At 43.6% G+C, this 17601-nt stretch overlaps 1 protein-coding gene across 2 annotated transcripts in view; it reads right to left on the reverse strand.

Moving 5' to 3' along the window:
* Positions 1-1863: 1863 nt before the first annotated feature.
* Positions 1864-17601, reverse strand: part of LOC147635950 (vacuolar cation/proton exchanger 3-like) — a 41481-nt gene continuing 25743 nt past the window's right edge. For both annotated transcript variants that reach the window (XM_086801362.1, XM_086801363.1), the window contains exons 6-13: positions 7504-7700; positions 7211-7423; positions 3904-4038; positions 3350-3466; positions 3182-3235; positions 2961-3077; positions 2770-2866; positions 1864-2501 (exon numbers count right to left, since the gene is read on the reverse strand). In XM_086801362.1, coding sequence (XP_086657488.1) covers positions 2470-2501; positions 2770-2866; positions 2961-3077; positions 3182-3235; positions 3350-3466; positions 3904-4038; positions 7211-7423; positions 7504-7700 — 962 coding nt within the window. In that variant the 3' untranslated portion in view covers positions 1864-2469. The remainder of the gene's footprint in view (positions 2502-2769; positions 2867-2960; positions 3078-3181; positions 3236-3349; positions 3467-3903; positions 4039-7210; positions 7424-7503; positions 7701-17601) is intronic.

Raw genomic sequence — 17601 nt, forward strand, 5'->3', positions numbered from 1 at the left:
TATATAGTGCTTATTGCTGTTATAAATAACAATCCAATCATAAATAGCCAATAAACCTTGGATTTATTGATATTGAACCTTAGCCACCCACCCAAGCCTACTTTTCCTAATCCCAAGGCTCCCCTAACCTGTTGGATTAGTCCCTAACCCTAAGGGTTAATACTAGGTACATAACAACTAAGTATGAGTTTCTTAAATCATACTCGGTCTTATGGACAAACAAAGGTTGAATCAAATATCGGACACTATGCTTCGTACATACATATCCAAGCGACCATCTAATTGAGAGAGGTATATTCCTATGGTTGAGTTTACCTACAACAATGCTAAGCATTTGACTAATGGTTATAGTCCATTTATGATTATGCATGGATCTCAACCTAGATCCCCATTAACCTTAGGAGTTAAGGTAATGAGATTCATGCGGTTAGAGATTTCTTGGTTGACATGTAAAAAACCTACAAGGTTATGAGATTGATGCAATTAGAGATTTCTTGGTTGACATGTAAACAATGCTAGTTTGTGCTAAAAATGCTATCATGAGTGTTCAAGGTAGAACACGATTTTATCCTAATTTTGTTTATATTGGAGTAGTTTTTCTAGGGAATGTGTGTACTTGAGAGTTCCCAAGAGTTTTGAGACTCCACGGATACGAAAGGTTGTGAAATTATCCCCTAGGTATTGTGGACCTTACAAGATTCTGAAAAGATTGGTGAGGTTGCTTATAGACTAGAATTGCATCCAAATACATTGTGTCACCTCAAGAACTTGTTAATGTTGAGAGCTTGTCCTTTACTCCACATGAGCTGGAGCTTATTGATGACATCAAGGAGAGAGGACGCTTAAGAGTAAGTTAATCCCTAAACATACGATAAGACTAAGGAATCAACTCAAGAGTCCATGGCTAGTTTTCTTTTCTTTTTTTTGCAAAATCACAATTGGAAGCCGAAACAAAAATTGTCATCCCATAATGTAGAGTGATCAGGTGCCAAGACAGTCCTATGGGGGTCGATGAATAAGTGGCTAGTTTGAAACATAGATTCAATTAACAAGAGCGAAAAAATGCAAGAGGAGGGGTTGTATGTTACGTACCAAATGCTGACCTCCTAAGGTTAGTGGACCTTATCTATGGATTATAGGGTCATAAGGTTAGGGATGCAAGAGGCGAAGGCTCATAAATGATATAACCCCATAAGTTATGGCGGCTATAGAACACATATAAGTGGAGGATTGGCTGAGAAACACACACTAAAGTGTATCGTGGTCAATATCTAAGCCGTTAGTGAGAACCACTCCTCCTAGTCCATAGTGTGATGCAGATAGCTTGCCGAAGGCTTTAACAAGTAAGCCCCATGGTATAAGACACCAAAGTTGACTGGCATGGATCAAGGGGGATTGTAGCCTTTACCCCTAGGCTCAAGGGTGTCCTATGATTGGTGGTAACCGATCCCTACTACACCTAAAAGGGTTACTCACGGATTAGCTGATGTTTCAAAGATCTTGGGTGAGGCTGGGCCAGACAAACCATGACATCCAAAAGGTTCACAAAGACACAAAAAAATCGGCAAATTTGATTCAAATTGAGAGGACAATGCCATAACCAAAAAAAGCCCAGGCACATTCAACCACACAATGCCTCGGTAGGTCTGGATAGGTACACCCTCGTGAAGCAACCCTAAAGCTGTTTGCCCATACTCCTTCCAGGGAAGCCCTTATCAAGCCCATCCTCCACCCAGACAATGATAGAGAAATTTTAGCTGATTTCCATCTACAACGTTTAACAAATTGGATGCACAATATTGTTATCCAGCAGAAGTGGGGACGTTCAGCCTAAGGTAATGCCATGGTGAAGACAAAAAGGCAGATCCCAATCTCATTCACATTTATCATGATAAACTTGCGAACACACCTTTCCACCCATTTTCTTTCATATTCATAATATTTTTGAAGGGTAGAAAAGAAGCGTGTCAGCAAATAATTATACATATGTAGTTAATTTTGAGACTAGACCTGGTTATTTTCAATGTGACTTGATGTTGCACGCAAGCATACGCTAAGTATGAACATGACCTTAAACAGTGAATGCCACCAGGTCACTGTACAGCTGCTCACAAGAAGGGCTCGAACAAAGGAAAACCATCAAAGATGAATCAAAGAATCGCTAGATTAACAGCATTGCATCCCCTTAACATTGCAATGGGACATCAATTGAAGCCATCCCTAGAAAGATATCCACTTTTTGGAATATTTTTTGATGCATCAGCCGCCAGCCCAGTTGAGGTTTTAAGTTCAAAGAATATCACAGTCCACTCCAGATTTGGTGACACGACTTGCAAAAAATGCCTCACCTTTGCCGGACAAGGTCTGCTCTTCATGAACAATTACTCAAATGCACGATCCTGGCTCGGCTTCTTTCAAGAAAAGACATGCAAGTGGTCGGACTGTCATGGATTGATTACTGCAGCAATTTCAGAGATCTCCATTTGGCCTTTTACTTTTTTCTGCAATAAAACAACAGACCCATCACAGTCATTGCACTTGTTTCTAGAGCCTTGCTAATATGCCATAGTCCCACCGCTTCGACTTGATGCACAAAGAACATTTTCTGCTAGTGTTCTTCCTACAAGAATCACACTATGAATACTCTCCTACTGGACTCATAAGCAAGGCCAAGCTCAACTTGGCACCTTGATAACAGCATTGTAAAGTCCCTGAAGTACAATTTACCACGACGCTGATCATACACACAAGGCTATAAAACAATCTTACCTTGATCGGAAGAGGCATCATGCACAAAAAAGCTAGCTCCTACTATTAAGTAGCATAAAACAAGCATAAGCCCCTTGAAATAGTTTGCTTTGCCCTCCTGCACCCAAAAAAAAACAATAAAAGCCCCTAGAGAAGAAAAAGTTACATAGCTAGACAGTTCATGGCAAGCCTTACTCACTTTCCCAACTAACCTGAAGCATGAAAGCCACCACAATCACTGTAGTGAAAAGAGTGGCTGTTTCAAAAAGTTGAAAATTCAAATCCATTGGTTTGCCCGCGATCCAGCCAACAACAACACAAAAGGGAATCTAAAGAAATAAAAAGGAATTCAGTTAGCACATCGCCCCTTTGGTAACCTGTGTATAGGATTCATCCAAACAAAAATAGACTGAAGGCAAGTGTTTGAGCTCACCACAAACATTGAGATCTGAGTTGATGATCCAATAGCAACACCCAAAGATAGATCCTACAAACAAAGTGGAGCTTGTGAATGTAAGTGAAATATTATTAACATGCTTCCGAATGCTGATCCATGGAGAATAGCTTCTTCAGAAGCTTGACTTTTAGGAGCCAGACTTACAAGCTTGTCTTTAAGAGCAAACATGATAGCACTGGCATGTTCTGCTGCATTCCCAACAATAGGTAGTATAATGACACTGATAAAAGCCAAAGGGATACCTAAGCTTGTGGATGCCTCCTGTTACCAAGAAAAATACATGAACAACAAGGTCTTTCCAAACTTTCATCCTGGAAAAAGCATGATGCTTGCAGACTTTAACCCTAGCATTCTCTAAGGATATGTAGAACAGTAGATACAGTACATTGTAGAAAAAAGCAATGCATGCTAACTATTGAACGGGTTTGCTAAGTTGCAACTTTGAGTGTTTCTGTTTTTTTTTTTTTTGTGTGTGTTCCTGTCTTTAATGTCACATTTACTTGCAACAAACCAACCAATGCACCAGTGAGGGCATACTCTAGTGCAAGGTTGTTAGAAACGTCATGTTCAATGTGGACAATACATGTACATACCGATGTGAGTTATCTGATTAATAACATCATGTAAATGCAACCTACACATTGGCGGGACTCCAAAAGATAATACTTTTTTTTCATGAGTAACATGATTGTGCATACCTGAATTGCATCAACCAGAAAGTTTGACAAGACAGATATGAAAACAGTGAGCACAGCCAGCCACGAAAGTGCTTCTTTTAAAGTCAAGTTCACTTCCTCAGAATTCTCACATGACTCTTCACCAGACCTTCCGTCCTATTAGAAGAGAAAAAGGTAGTCAGTATTGAAATACACTGGATCAGTCACCACAACAATAAAACAAGACAATGCACAGTTTAGAGTTCACAACTCCGTGATAGCAGATTTTTGCCAAAACAAGGTGTCTCAATGCCAAACATGTTCACCCATGCAATCCATTTCCTTGTTCTCAAGGCAGCCTGCTTTCAAATTCCAGAAATACAATGACCTTACTGCCAGGGTCGTACCTCACTCCCCAGCTTGGTCCTCTTGAAGTACACAAGCCACAGTGCTTTATGTACGGTGCGGAACAGTACGTGTATGGTACGAGTACGCAAAGCATGCATCGGGATAAGTACTTTGAGTACGTTCACTTTTTCAATTAGCATATATATATACATATATATATATACATATATATATATACATACATATATATATATATATATGTATGTATGTATGTATGTATGTAAGTATGTATGTATGTATAATTCGATTACTTGTCTTATGGCCTCTTAACTTACGGCCTTGGTGCTATTACTGCGAGCGGTCCGAGCTCTCCCGGCTTATTTGGCTTGGGGACGCCGGGCCTGAACCTGTACGCACTTGTACGGAGGTGCGGTGAGGACCTCCCCTTCAAACGTCCGTCCCAATTTCGTTCTTTTTTTTTTGAATCAATATATATATACACACACACACACACACACACACACACACACACACACACACACCAATCCACATCATCCACATCAATCCACATCATTCACTCATCTCATACACACACCAATCCACATCATATATATATATAATGACTTACGAATTTATAATTCACCTACAAGGTGGTCAAGTATATGTAGATGCGGTATGAGATGATAGGTGTATCGTACGGCTATGGTATGATGCACATGAGGATACGTACTTTACTTATTTAAGAGAGTTTTTTTAAAAAGAACCTAGTTAACAAATTTGGTTAAAAATATATATAAAGAATGAACGATCAAGCACTCATCAGTCACAACTAACATGAAATGGTCAAGTAGAATTGAAATATCAATCAAACATACTCTTAGACAAGAAATGTCAAATGCACTAAGGCACACAGGTAGAATTGAAATATCAATTGACTTTACTCTTAGACATGAAATGTCAAATGCACTAAGGCACACAAATAGATCAAAGACACTAATGTAAATTTGAAATCATCAATGACACGAGTATGAAAATAAGGAAGCTATCAATGTCAAGACTGACAAGCTGAAATATAAATAGATCCTTGTGCGTTATGAGTCCATTGAAATGGAAAATTCAAGGTACAAGGCAATTGGGAGAAGTTGAGGGTTAAGAACAAGGGTACGAGAAACATGAATAGGGGTTTGAAGAGTCAGTATCAAGCAAAGATGGCACATAGATAGGATACAAAGTGAAAATCAATCAATTAACAAGTTTTTTTTAAGTATGGGTACGGAAAGCACGGTACTGGTATGGTACATATTGAAAGTACTTAAAGGAATATGCTTGAGTACGGAATGCAACTAGGACACAAGCTCAACTTCTTGTGTGCAGCTGTGCCATTGCTTTATCATAGAGAGTAAGTGCAACAGTGCCATTGCTTTATCACAACAAGTGCAACAGGTAGTTGTTGACACACATGATAAACCAGGGTAGTCATAGCGAGGCATTAACTGAGGAGCAAGCTCAGAGAGTGAATTCTCTGTAAAATCGGTCAAGAGCCCAGTCAACCAAGGTGGTTACATAGTTTAGATGCAATGTGTTTGCTGCGCATTATCAAGGCAACCTGCTTTCAAGTTCCAGAAATACAATGACTATGACATTGCTTTATCATAAAGAGTAAGTGCAACAGGTAGATGTTGTTGAGACAAATGATAAACGATAGTAGTCAGAGAGGTAAGAATGTGCAGGTTAAGAGGTGTTGTTAGCTGAGAAACAGGCTCACCAAGGGAATTCTCTGTAAAATCAGCCAAGAGCCCAGCCAACCAAGGTGATTAGGTACTTTAGATGCAGTGCATTTGGTACACGTCCCGAACAAATATATATCAGGATAAGTATGTATAGTACATTCATGTTCTAGGCTTTTTAATATATAAAAAAGAAGATGGGCAAATCGAGGAAAATGGGTAGATATTTTAATTCAGGGGGAAATTGGGGGAATTGAGAGATTTGAGGAAATCTGGAAAATATTTAATTAAGGAAAAATTCGGAGGATTGAGAAAAATTGGGAGATATTTCAAGCAATCAGACAAGGACCCATCCAAGATGTCCGGACAGGATCTCCAGAATCCGGGGCTGATGGATCTGCCCAACTGGATAAAGAGAAATCCTAGCTGTCTGCGCTCACATAGTATGTGACATGGAGGGTACTATCATGTGACATCCTCTCCAATGACTGAATACGTAGAATCGATGTCTACCATCCGTGCTGGGGCCACTGGATGGCAATGGAGTATGCCCCTGATCTGTAGCTGACGAGCAGAAGGCTCGGATCTCATGGGACGAGGACGGACGTCTGGCTCACAGAAGGAAAGGCACCTTCTCTTTGAGGACTCCAAGCTCGGGGTGTGCTCTCCTAGTGAAGCATTGTCTCTCCCATGATCTGTTTGTTCCCTCCGGTCCTGTCAGGCTGCGTATTAATCGTGATCAAATGGTGATGACCAAAGAAGTCCTTGATGGATGTCTGTGTGTGGTGTCCCATCACCTGATGTGCAGCCTCAACAAGCTCTCTGTGACAGCCCATCTTTAGCAAGGGAGAGAGAGAGAGAGAGAGAGAGAGAGAGAGAGAGAGAGAGTTTAAGAAACAATGCAGAGGAAAGAGGGGGGAGAACACACATCTTATAACTAGTAAATATGACATGATTATGTGAATACTAGTTTGTTATCTTAAGACCAAAAAAAACTTACCTTGTGGCTTTTCCCATTCTAAAAAGACTAGGGAGCTCTATCCCCGCATCCTATTCTTCTTTTAGTACCTACAGCTTGGCAAGAGCTTGCATTTTCATGCGACTCACTTCTAATTTTTGTAGTATTGCCTTGTTGATGCAACGTACTCAGCTGCACCTGATGCCTATAATTCAAGCACATTTTGATTCGCATTGAAGGGCCAAAATGTTTTGAAGACATTGACTCAGCTAAGTACAGGATGCATATTAAAAATGATGGGAAAGAGTAAGCTCACATCATCTGGAGTATCATACAGCTGTCTGTGGCTTTTCAGTTGAAAATACAGGTAAGAGGCATATGCCAATAACATGACACAACTGCTGAATCTCGATAAATTCAATTCTGAAACGCCATCATGAACTTCTGTGTGCGTTGAGTGCAAGACTGCAGGAAAAAGGAGTCCCATGACTGCCATCAGCAGTAAGCCAGAGTTCACAACAGCTGCAGCCTGTAATAGAAGAGGTCAAGACTGGATTTTTCATTATGGAAAAGAAAGATCTGATTTGGCTGTGTCAAAATGACTAGTACCTGATTGAACTTTTGATCCTCATGGAGATGCACTATGCCACCTGAAAAAAAGGCGCAACCTAATACAAGTAGCATATTGGATAAAATCGAACCCAGGAGAGAGAGTTGCACCACTCGGGTCAACCCATTCTTAAGGGCAAACAAAGAGATAATCATCTCAGTTGCATTTCCGAATGTAGCATTTAAAAGCCCACCCACTGCACAAAAAAGAGAGAGGTGTAAAACAAAGGAAAATATGCTTACGTGTTAAGTTAAATACAACTTAAAACAAGAACACACATCCAGGTGGAGTCAGAAAAATCACATAGTTAAGAACTGATTGGCAAGTGCAAGCTCCGCGATGTAACCTAGTCCCTCAACCCACCGACCCCCCCCCCCCCCCCCCCCCCCCCCCCGCGGTCCCAAAATCGACAATGGAGCCCAGTCAAAGAAAGCCATGGCAGTGGAGTATGGGGAAAGTTCAGAAAGGAAGATACGAGACCGAGACCAGGCAGATAGTTTTGAGATGAAAATTAGAGACAACACAGGTGGTTTTGAGAGGAAGATAAGAGAATATGAGAGGGAACACACATGGTTTTGAGGGAAGATTAAGGACAGCATGGATGGTTTTGAGAGGAAAATGAGAGACAAGACGGATAATTTTGAGAGGAAGGTCAGAGTTAAGGAGGATCTTGAAAGGAAGCAATTGGAAAGGAAGATGAAGGTGAATACAGAAGATTCCGAGAGGAGAACAAGAGAGAAGGTGCAGGATTCGGAGAGGAAGATGAGGATTAAGCCAGATGACTATGTGAGAATGATTTGGGAAAAAGCAGAGGATTTGGGAAAGAAGATCCTGAATAAGCCGGAGGATCACGCAGAGAAAATGGCAGAGGATTTTGAAAGTAAGAGCAGGGTCAAAGCAGAGGATTCAGAAAGGAGGATCAAAGAGAAGGTGCAGGACTCTAATAAAGCACACGTGTTGGATACGAATGTAGGGCCTGGGCACTTTCTCACTACATATGAACACATCAAAAACAGCTGAATGGACAGGTAAGGTATTATGTAATAAGATTTGCAGTCCTAACACATGATTTTTTGTTTGGAAACTCTTAATCTACCAAGTTTGTACAAGGCAGTAGATATGAACGTACAGATCAAGCCAGGGTAAAAGAGCACAATCCAAAGCACTCTTTTAATATATCAATCACTACTATAAAAAACCTACCAAGTTTGTTACCATCTATCACTACTATAAAAAAAACTACCAAGTTTGTTACTTTCTCACTACCTACGAACACATCAAAAACAGCTGAATTGTAACATGCGGAAGCTTCGGGGAAGATCGGTAACTTCAATGCTTAGAAATCAGCAAACGTTTCACGACGAGAATAACGCACAAAACTGAATATAGATGTGCAAAAAATAGAGGGAGAGAGAGAGAGAGAAAGAAAGAAAGAAAGATTTTATTAACGTCTTCCAAAAGACCGAACTCGGCCTATGAGACAAATCGGAGTACCTGTATGGGGTATCCTCTGTCATCCCAACAAAATGAAAAAGTACTGAATAAAAAAGCTGAATCTGGGTGTGCAGGGGATGGAGCTCTATTACTAGGAGAATGCAAAGCTATATGCATGGAGTATACAATCATGATATGCAACCTAGCTAGCTCCATCCTGTACCATACTGGGAGAAGAGGACACAGTATTGGGTCCCGAGTACCCTCTGTAGGGCCCCCACCACGAATGGTGTATTTGCTTTTATTAGAATGATGCAAAATCTGAAAATAAAAGACTGACTGAACCTGTTTTGCCTGAGATAGATCTCTGCCCTTGACCTTCAAACCTTCACCCTTGCGTTAGCTTCTCCCTTGGCTGTCCTGGCCCTTGAGTAGCTGCAGCACCTTGTGAATTATGAGATAAATGATCTGAATTCCGGGCTGGAGTTTATATACCCCCTCATGCAACCAGTCGGCCAGCTTAATATTTCCTCCACAACCTGAATAAGTAGCATTCACGGCTCTTTAAAATGGTCGTTTCACACTGTCACTAATTGCTGGGCAGCCTGTGTGGGCTGCCCAGCCAGATTGGCTGGCTGCCCATGGGCTAGCCCATACTCTGGCCAAGCCTTGAGGCTGACCGACTGGGCTGCCCAGGCCTGCAACACTGGCCGACAGGCTGGCCAGGCCCTAAAGCTGGCCGCCTTGCTGTCCAGGCCCCCCCTGGGGCTGGCCGACAGCACATTGGGCTGTTCTTGGGCCTCTTGGCCCTCTAAGGGTAGCCTCAAACGCCTTCCCATGCACAGTGCAAGGAGTTTGACCTCCTTTTCGGGGGGAGCCAAAAGGGCTGCCCCCTCTTCTATATGCAACCTAAGTGCTCTAACAACTGTCTGACATCTGGTCGCAAACGAAACACACAGAGCAACTGACATCATTCCAGAGGGAGACTCCAAGCACAGACTGGCACTGCTTCATGTGCAAGACAAAGCACACCTAACCTCGGACGCATGGAGTAGAACCCTGGCTGACTCGTCCCGGACTAGGCTCACATGGGACCAGCTTTCCACTCCAAGTCTTGCACCTTCTTATTCAAATATGTCCATGTGGCATCCAAGTGCAAGATGCACGTGACATCCCCTTCTGCTTAACTTGACGAAAGCTACCTCCAAATAGTCCGTCAATAAAGCCAGATAGTCGTCAAAGAACTCTTTGCTAAGTCATAGCGCTTCGTGGGTCCCTCGGTCCTGAAACTTTGTGAGGAACTGTCTTTGTCTTCGGCCTGAGCCATGCTTGAAGCAGTGCAAAAGGATCTATTCTGGAACCATCACTTCAGCTTCATCAATGATATCTGGTTCCACTTTGTCTTTCACCTCTGAAGGAATCGGACCTACATATGGTTTTAACCAACTGACATGGAACACATCGTGCATAGTACAACTCGGAGGTAGCTTTAACTTCATTTAAGCCTCGTAATCTTTCTCTGGACGGAAAAGGTCCGAAGCTCCTGAATGACAACTTTGGGCATCGCTTGCCCACCTGTTTCAACCTTTGCTTCATGATCTGAAGATAAACCAAATCACCTTCCAAAAACTTTATATCCCTTCGGTCTTTGTTGGCCTGTCGAGTGTAAGCCTCCTGTGCTTTAGCCAACTTGTCTTTTACCGACTCCAAACTCTCCTGATAAGACTCCGTCAATCTGTTTGCTTCAGGAAATGAAGACCAGGTTACGAGGAGCTTTCACCTTTTGACAAATATCACATTGTTACACGTGCAAAGACATCTCGCCTCATCTTTGGCCAATAATATTGTCATTCTAGCTTCTCCAAAGTCGAATTCATGCCCCTATGACCACTAGTAATGGCATCATGGGCGTCATGGAGAAGAGCTACCCTGAACGACTTCATGACACACAGTCAGCTTTTGTAGAAAAGCCAACCATTGCGTATCAAAAAGTGGCATGGTCATGTGGCATCCCATGCCTGTTCCCACTATGTACCGAATTCCTCGGAATCCGCCTACATGTGCTTCATGTCATCTAGTCCCGTACCAACAAGGTCGCTAGTGGTCTAAATCAAAGTCACATGTCCCTTCCGGCTCAACGCATCGGCCACTAGATTGGCCTTTCCTCGAAGATACTAAGCATACCACCAAATTGCTAGAATATCTAGCTCCAGGTACTATCGATTACTCCATTATGCACTTGGCATTGTCTGAATCCAGTGTAATGCTTGATGGTCAGTGCGAACCTCAAAGTCACAACCATAAAGGAAATGTTTCCAATGTTTCAAGGCCTCAATAACTACGAGGAGTTCCCGATCGTAGATCAAGTAATTCTTTTCCGCGGGCAGTAACTTACGAGACATGTAAGTTACTTACTGGATGGCCATTTTTGTTGTAATACACCTCCAATTGCGATGTTACTCGCATCAATGATCACTTGGAACGGCTTGTCCCACGAGGCAAGCACTAGACAACGCGCTTCTGACAAAGCCACCTTGAGGTTCTTAAATGCCTCCAACGCTCGTGGAGTCATTCGAATCCGCTGCCTTTTAGTCTTGACACCCTTTTAGCAGATCGATGAGATCCGCCGAGAGGTCAGAAAACTTGTCTATGTGGGTGGAGCATGCCTGGCATATACCCACAAAGGATTTGATGTCATAAGCAGTCTGTGGTGCTTCCCAATTGACAATCTCGGCCACCTTGGCCGGCAGTCCTAACCTCTGTTTGATCGAGGTGCTCGGATTGAAGGAGGGTGTTGGAGGTGGCAATTCTCGTAGCTACTCTCGGGTTATCGCATGACTAGAAGTTGTGGTGGATTATCCCATATGCAAGAGCATGGAAAGTCAAAGAGCCATATATAGGGTGTGGTGGCACCTTGTCACATAGATATCTCCTCCGGCTGGGTTTTTGGGGAGGAGCAACGGCTAGGAGATGGGAGCCCAGCCACCGACGTTGCTCAGTGCCCTAGGGTGGTGTGCGTGCTACTACTGCATGACTTAATCTACCCACTTCTGCTATGCGTTTTGCCTCCATCACTTCTCCGGCTGCAGATCAGTCCATACAGCTGCTGCGTTTTCAGTACCTTGCTGCGTTTCTGGTCCAGCCCTCTTTTGGTTGCTGCCAGCCAGCCCTACAGGCTGTGTTCTGCTCTTCACAGGCAGATCTTGAAGTGTTTTGGCTGTGTTTTCTCCTATGGAGGCTTTCCGGCCAGTTTTGGTAGCTGCGTTTTATTCTACAGAGGCAAACGGCGGAGTTGGGGCCTTGTTTCTGCACGGGCATCAGATTTGGTGAGTTCTCTTGCATGTAAAGTTGTGTACATTTTCTTCTTCCTCCACGAGTCCATGCCCTTCCGATAGGCGGTTCCCGATGGATCTTGGACTGTTTTGCTGCTGTCCCGCATCTTTCTCTCTACGGTTTGAGAGGGGGCTGATTGTTCCTGGTGCCTCACTTCGTTGGAAAGCACTTGAGAGAAGTGTTTGAGAGCTGAGATTTGTTCTTTGCTGCTCTGGGTATGGCTCCCCCCCCTGTACGAACAAAGATGACAAGTTGAAAAAGGACCCAACTACGCTCATTGGAAGCTTTAGATGCAGGTCTGGTTCATCCACAAGGGTTTGTGGGACATTGTTCAGGGCACTCAAAGGAAGCCAAAGTGTCCTCAAAACTCCAGGAGGTGGACTCAAGATCAAGAGGATGAATTTGCTGTGGAATTACAAGACTGTGAGAATCGGGACTCGAAGGCGCATTCTGTGCTTGTGCGGACCATCACCGAGGAGGTCTTACCGGCAGTGCAAACTCTCACCAGTGCTCATCAGGTATGGTCAAAATTGGAGGATCTCTTTGCACGAGATTCATCGATGAGGGCAGTTACTTTGCAGGGGCAGCTCTACAGTTTGTTATTTCCTGAGGACAATTCCATGCAGTCTTTTCTCATGAAGGCCAATGTTATCCATGACCAGTTACTCGCTATGGGTGCTGCTTTGTCCTCTTCTCAATTGGCTGCTCTTATCCTCACCAAGCTTCCTCCGGACTATGATGTGATTTCTCGATCTTTGCGGTGCCAAGTCACATCCACTCAGTTGGATTTTGATGGTCTTAGCTCCCTACTTTTGGAGGAATCCTACGTTCTCATCTCACAGGGTAAGTTGAAGGTATCACTCAACAGTTCTGACCAAGCACTTTCCTCAATTCAAAAGAAAAGTCGGAGTCGTTGCTTCTCTTGCAAGAAAAGAGGATAACTGTCCAAGGATTGTTTGTCCAAGAAGAAGGACAAGACCAAGGACAAGGCTTTATCTCAGAGAAAGGCAAAGACACGACACAAGATAGTGATACAGATTCTAGTACCACTTCTAGGGCTCCCAGGGTGCTTCCGCCTCAGGAGAGCCCAGATGGTGTGCTTCTCTAGTACACATGCAGTTTTCCCCCATGTGCTTCCAGCCAGAAGAGGCTTGTGGGCGGGAGAGGGGGCGATTACAGCTCCACCTACTGATGCATGGGGACCGTGATTCGGAGTTCCAAGCATTAGACATTTAGTAGGACATGGTTATCTTTGGTACAGCAGAGATTATGAACTGGATCTATTCCAAGTTCATTGTTCGAGGCTTTTGAGACGTGATAGTGTTCCATCCACTGTTGGGGATTATGGGTGCGTTGTGTCCAGCAGCTCACCATCTATTCTTGGAGTTCACTGCACACTTGTGTGGGACTTCGTGGCCAAGCAAAGTTCCTTGTTGTTCGTGGTGGCATCTTGTTTCAAGGAAACAGGTTGGTGGGTGCTTTCTCCGAGGTGATTCCAATATTCGCGGTGCTGGAGGGTCCATGGTTGCATCATCTTCGACTTATCTTCTTCCGACTCTTGCACACTATGAGCTGCAGAGGGGGTGTTAGAATTGTGCATCTCAATGTTCTGGGGCTTCTACTATTTATCTTACATTATATTGTATTTCTCCTATTTATTTGTCTTGTGAGCAGTCGGCCAGCTCACTGAGAAACTATATAAGGAGTTCCCCTTTATTCACTTCTTCATCGAATCCACTTGCACATAGTTCAACATCCAATTGCTGGCCATTGCCATAATTTACCACCTAGGGCTTCATACTTGACGCTTGTCGTCATGCCTGTGCTAAAACTCCCAACTTGCTTGTCCATTGAAGTCAAGACGAAACGGGCACACCGAGCGGCCTGTTCTGTGACCACGTCCTCCGTGCCGCCACTGTCAAACAAGACGACTCTCTGGCCACCTATGTAGCCAAAGGTCTTGAGCAATTCGTTGCGCTCATACTCCTGGTCATGGGCGCCCCTCTACTTATGTTCAAGCTCCCGACTAATGATTGCTCCAACCGAAGCATTGGGATTCCAAGAACTAGGGGCAACCACTGGGGTTTGTGTGGAAGTTGGGCTCACCACTGAAGCCGTGTGGAGGCTAAGGTGGCGGTCTTTGGAGTGGTAGTCTTCTTAGGACACTCCCGAGAAGTGTGTCCTTTTGTATGACAAAAGAAACACCTACCCTCCTCCTTGTATTGAGCGATCTCCTCAACACTCAACTTGCCACCGGTCTTGCCTGCCTCCCCTTTCTGGTCTCGAGTAAGCTTGGGCGCATTGGTCGAGTTCTTGAAGCCAAAGGCTCCTATGCTCTGTCCTAGGGAAGATCCCATCTGGTTCTCGCCTTTTCCCCCGAGGTGTTAGCCTTGGGAGTGGCCGGCTCGGAAGTCTTGGGCTTTCTACCATTATGCTTCATTTCAGCACTCTGCACAAGCGAGAGTGCGTCTTCGAAGGTGGCTGGCCTAAACATACGCACCTCCCACTGGATTTGCGTATATCAAGGCCATACAAAAATTGCCCTGTCTTGTCCATATTAGATACGCCCAACTGCAAACATAAGTTTGAAATTTTATTGGCAAACTGAAGGACTGGTTGCGCGTTCTCACGTGCTCCCCTAAACTCATCTTCGAGTTGCTCAAGATAATGGGGCGGTAGAAACCGCTGCTTAAGATCGCGGAAAAACTCGTCCCAAACATAAGCTGCCATACCTAATATGGTGTGGGCATGAGCCCACTGAGTCCACCAAGGAATGTCACCTTCCAAGTACCAACTAACTAAGATCACCCTTTTAATATCACTTTTTCGAACTGCGGCAAAGTAAGCTTGAAATTGATGCTACCATGAATAAAGAGTTGTGAGGTCGAGTTTACCATTATACTTACTGAAATTCATTTTCTCGAGAAAATGATTTGAGGAAGCCGCTGGTGTCACTCTTGCGTCCAAAGCCGCAAGGTATCGCTCATGTTCCACGCATCGCATGGCATCGTCTTCACGTTGTCAAATCTCCATTGCATGCATCTACAACTCAAGCATCGAACTCGACTGCGGTCGTGACCCTTCGAAAGAGTCCCTTTGTAGAGGATTTGGAATCTGGAAAACAAAAGGAGAGGGAAGAGGAGACGGAAAACGCAGAGCTGGAAAACAGATGCGCTCTTCCAGAGCCAATATCTGCATCTTGAACCTTCTGCTCTTCCAACTTGGTACTCTGTTCTACGATTGCTCGCATCATCTTTTGCAACATCTCTTGTGCACTCATGCCTGATGCCTTGGATGGATTACCTGGTGCACTTGGGTCCCAAAGTTCTTGTTCTCTCTCGTCTTCGTAGCTCGCCATAGCAGGAAAATGCACTACCTTTTCAAAGCACAATCTGACCATCCCACTATGTGTGTGGGAGACTTCCGGAGGCTGAAAACAACCGTCCTTCAAGTGACGGGAGTCACTCCAAAAGGGGTGGTCAACCGGAGTCTGAAAACAAACCACACGAGTGAGAAAAAAAATTTATGGTTTCTTGCTGAATCTTTACACTTGAAGTAGGCTCTGAGACCATTGTAACATGTAGAAGCTTCGGGGAAGATCGGTAACTTCAATGCTCAGAAATCAACAAACGTTTCACAACGAGAATAACGCACAAAACTGAATATAGATGTGCAAAAAATAGAGAGAGAGAGAGAGAGAGAGAGAGAGAGAACACAATATTGGGTCCAAAATACCCTCTGTAGGGCCCCCACCACGAATGGTGTATTTGCCCTTGACCTTCAAACCCCATCCCAACCAAGATCTGCAAGTCCATGTCTCTCCTCATCATCCAAGGACTCCTCATCAAGCAATATAAACTTCTCTAGTTTGGGAGAAGCCATATTACCAAGCAAGCGCAAATTAACACTTAAAAAAATCAAGTCATTGACTTGTTTTGTTCCAAATTTGTTCCTCTTCTTGGATGCAACATGGCCGAACACACTCCATAGTTGCTCAATCGGAGAGGAGCTTGCACCTTGAGACAAGATCCTTACTGCCAATGATTGAAGGTGTGGTGTACAAGCCCCATAATCCTCCCACCATAAAGCAGCCCCTATCTTAAACCTGTCTCTCTGTGCATCAGCCGATCCAAACCTTCCCAACTTGCTACGATAAAATCCAAGTTGGTCTTTCACCAACCTTCGTTTATCTCCATCACGAACCTGCCTAGAAAGCACTGTCTCCCAACCATCCATCACCTCATCATCGGCCTCTCGTTCCCATCCTTGGAACTCGGGATCCAAGACATACGCAACAACATGCATAGGAGAATGATAACCATTCCATCGTGCTTCACATAATTCTCGAACCTTTGCATATTTCTCATCAGACAAGCCCATTTTCCCTATTTTCTCGATCATTCGGTCAGTCCCCTCATGGTCAGCCCCCTCATAAATCTTGCCAATGCATGACTCCCGTCCAGTCCATCTGCAATCCGCATCAAGCGCATGATCGGCTTCATCACAGCATTGATAGTGTTGACTTCATCCCAAAATGTGAAGTCTTGTATGGTTCTTGCAACCTCTATGCCGGCTCTTGACCGAGAAAGAGCCCATCCCATCCACTCATTGCATACAACCAACTACTTCAAAGGCAAGTGCACTTTGGATAAACTCTTCATCATGAGAAAATTATAACCAAAGCATGTCTTTGAGTACTTCATTGCATACATCCAACTACTTCAAAGGCAAGTGCACTTTGAATAACCTCTTCATCATGAGAAAATTATAACCAAAGCATGTCTTTGAGTACTTCAATATATCCTTTTTGGGCGATCTCTTGCGGAATTCATTCAAAATAAACTGATGGTACGTAGTTTCTCATTATACATAGTTGCAATGAAACGTGTTTCATTCCATCTGAATGAAACCTGTTTCATTCCATCTGAATGAAACGAAACGTTTCATTGGAATGAAACGCGTTTCTTTCATGCTGCCTAGGAAAACCTACATTTTTCAACGTTTTCTATCCAGAGAGCACGTTTTTCGAGAAAAAAACGTCTACAGGCGACTAGGAAACTGATTGAAGGAGCTCTTGCCTTGCACAAATCAGCTCCACTAGTTTACTATTTGTCATCATTCATGCATGATTGCATCTATCAAGCTTCAGCATGCTTTACTTTGTGTATTTCAGATTTCAGTTTACTTTTTTTGTATCAGCTCAAGATTCAAACTTTTTGTGATCACTTTGAGTGCCATTATTGAGTAGTTGCCATTATTGATGATGAAATCCAAATCTTGATTCTTGATGTTGCCAGTTTATTTATGCCAATTGGTAAGTGACTCAGTTG

Source organism: Cibotium barometz, chromosome 8 (assembly GCF_041138505.1).
Source record: "Cibotium barometz isolate CiBa-2024 chromosome 8, ASM4113850v1, whole genome shotgun sequence".
In the NCBI taxonomy this organism is placed as follows: Eukaryota; Viridiplantae; Streptophyta; class Polypodiopsida; order Cyatheales; family Cibotiaceae; genus Cibotium; species Cibotium barometz.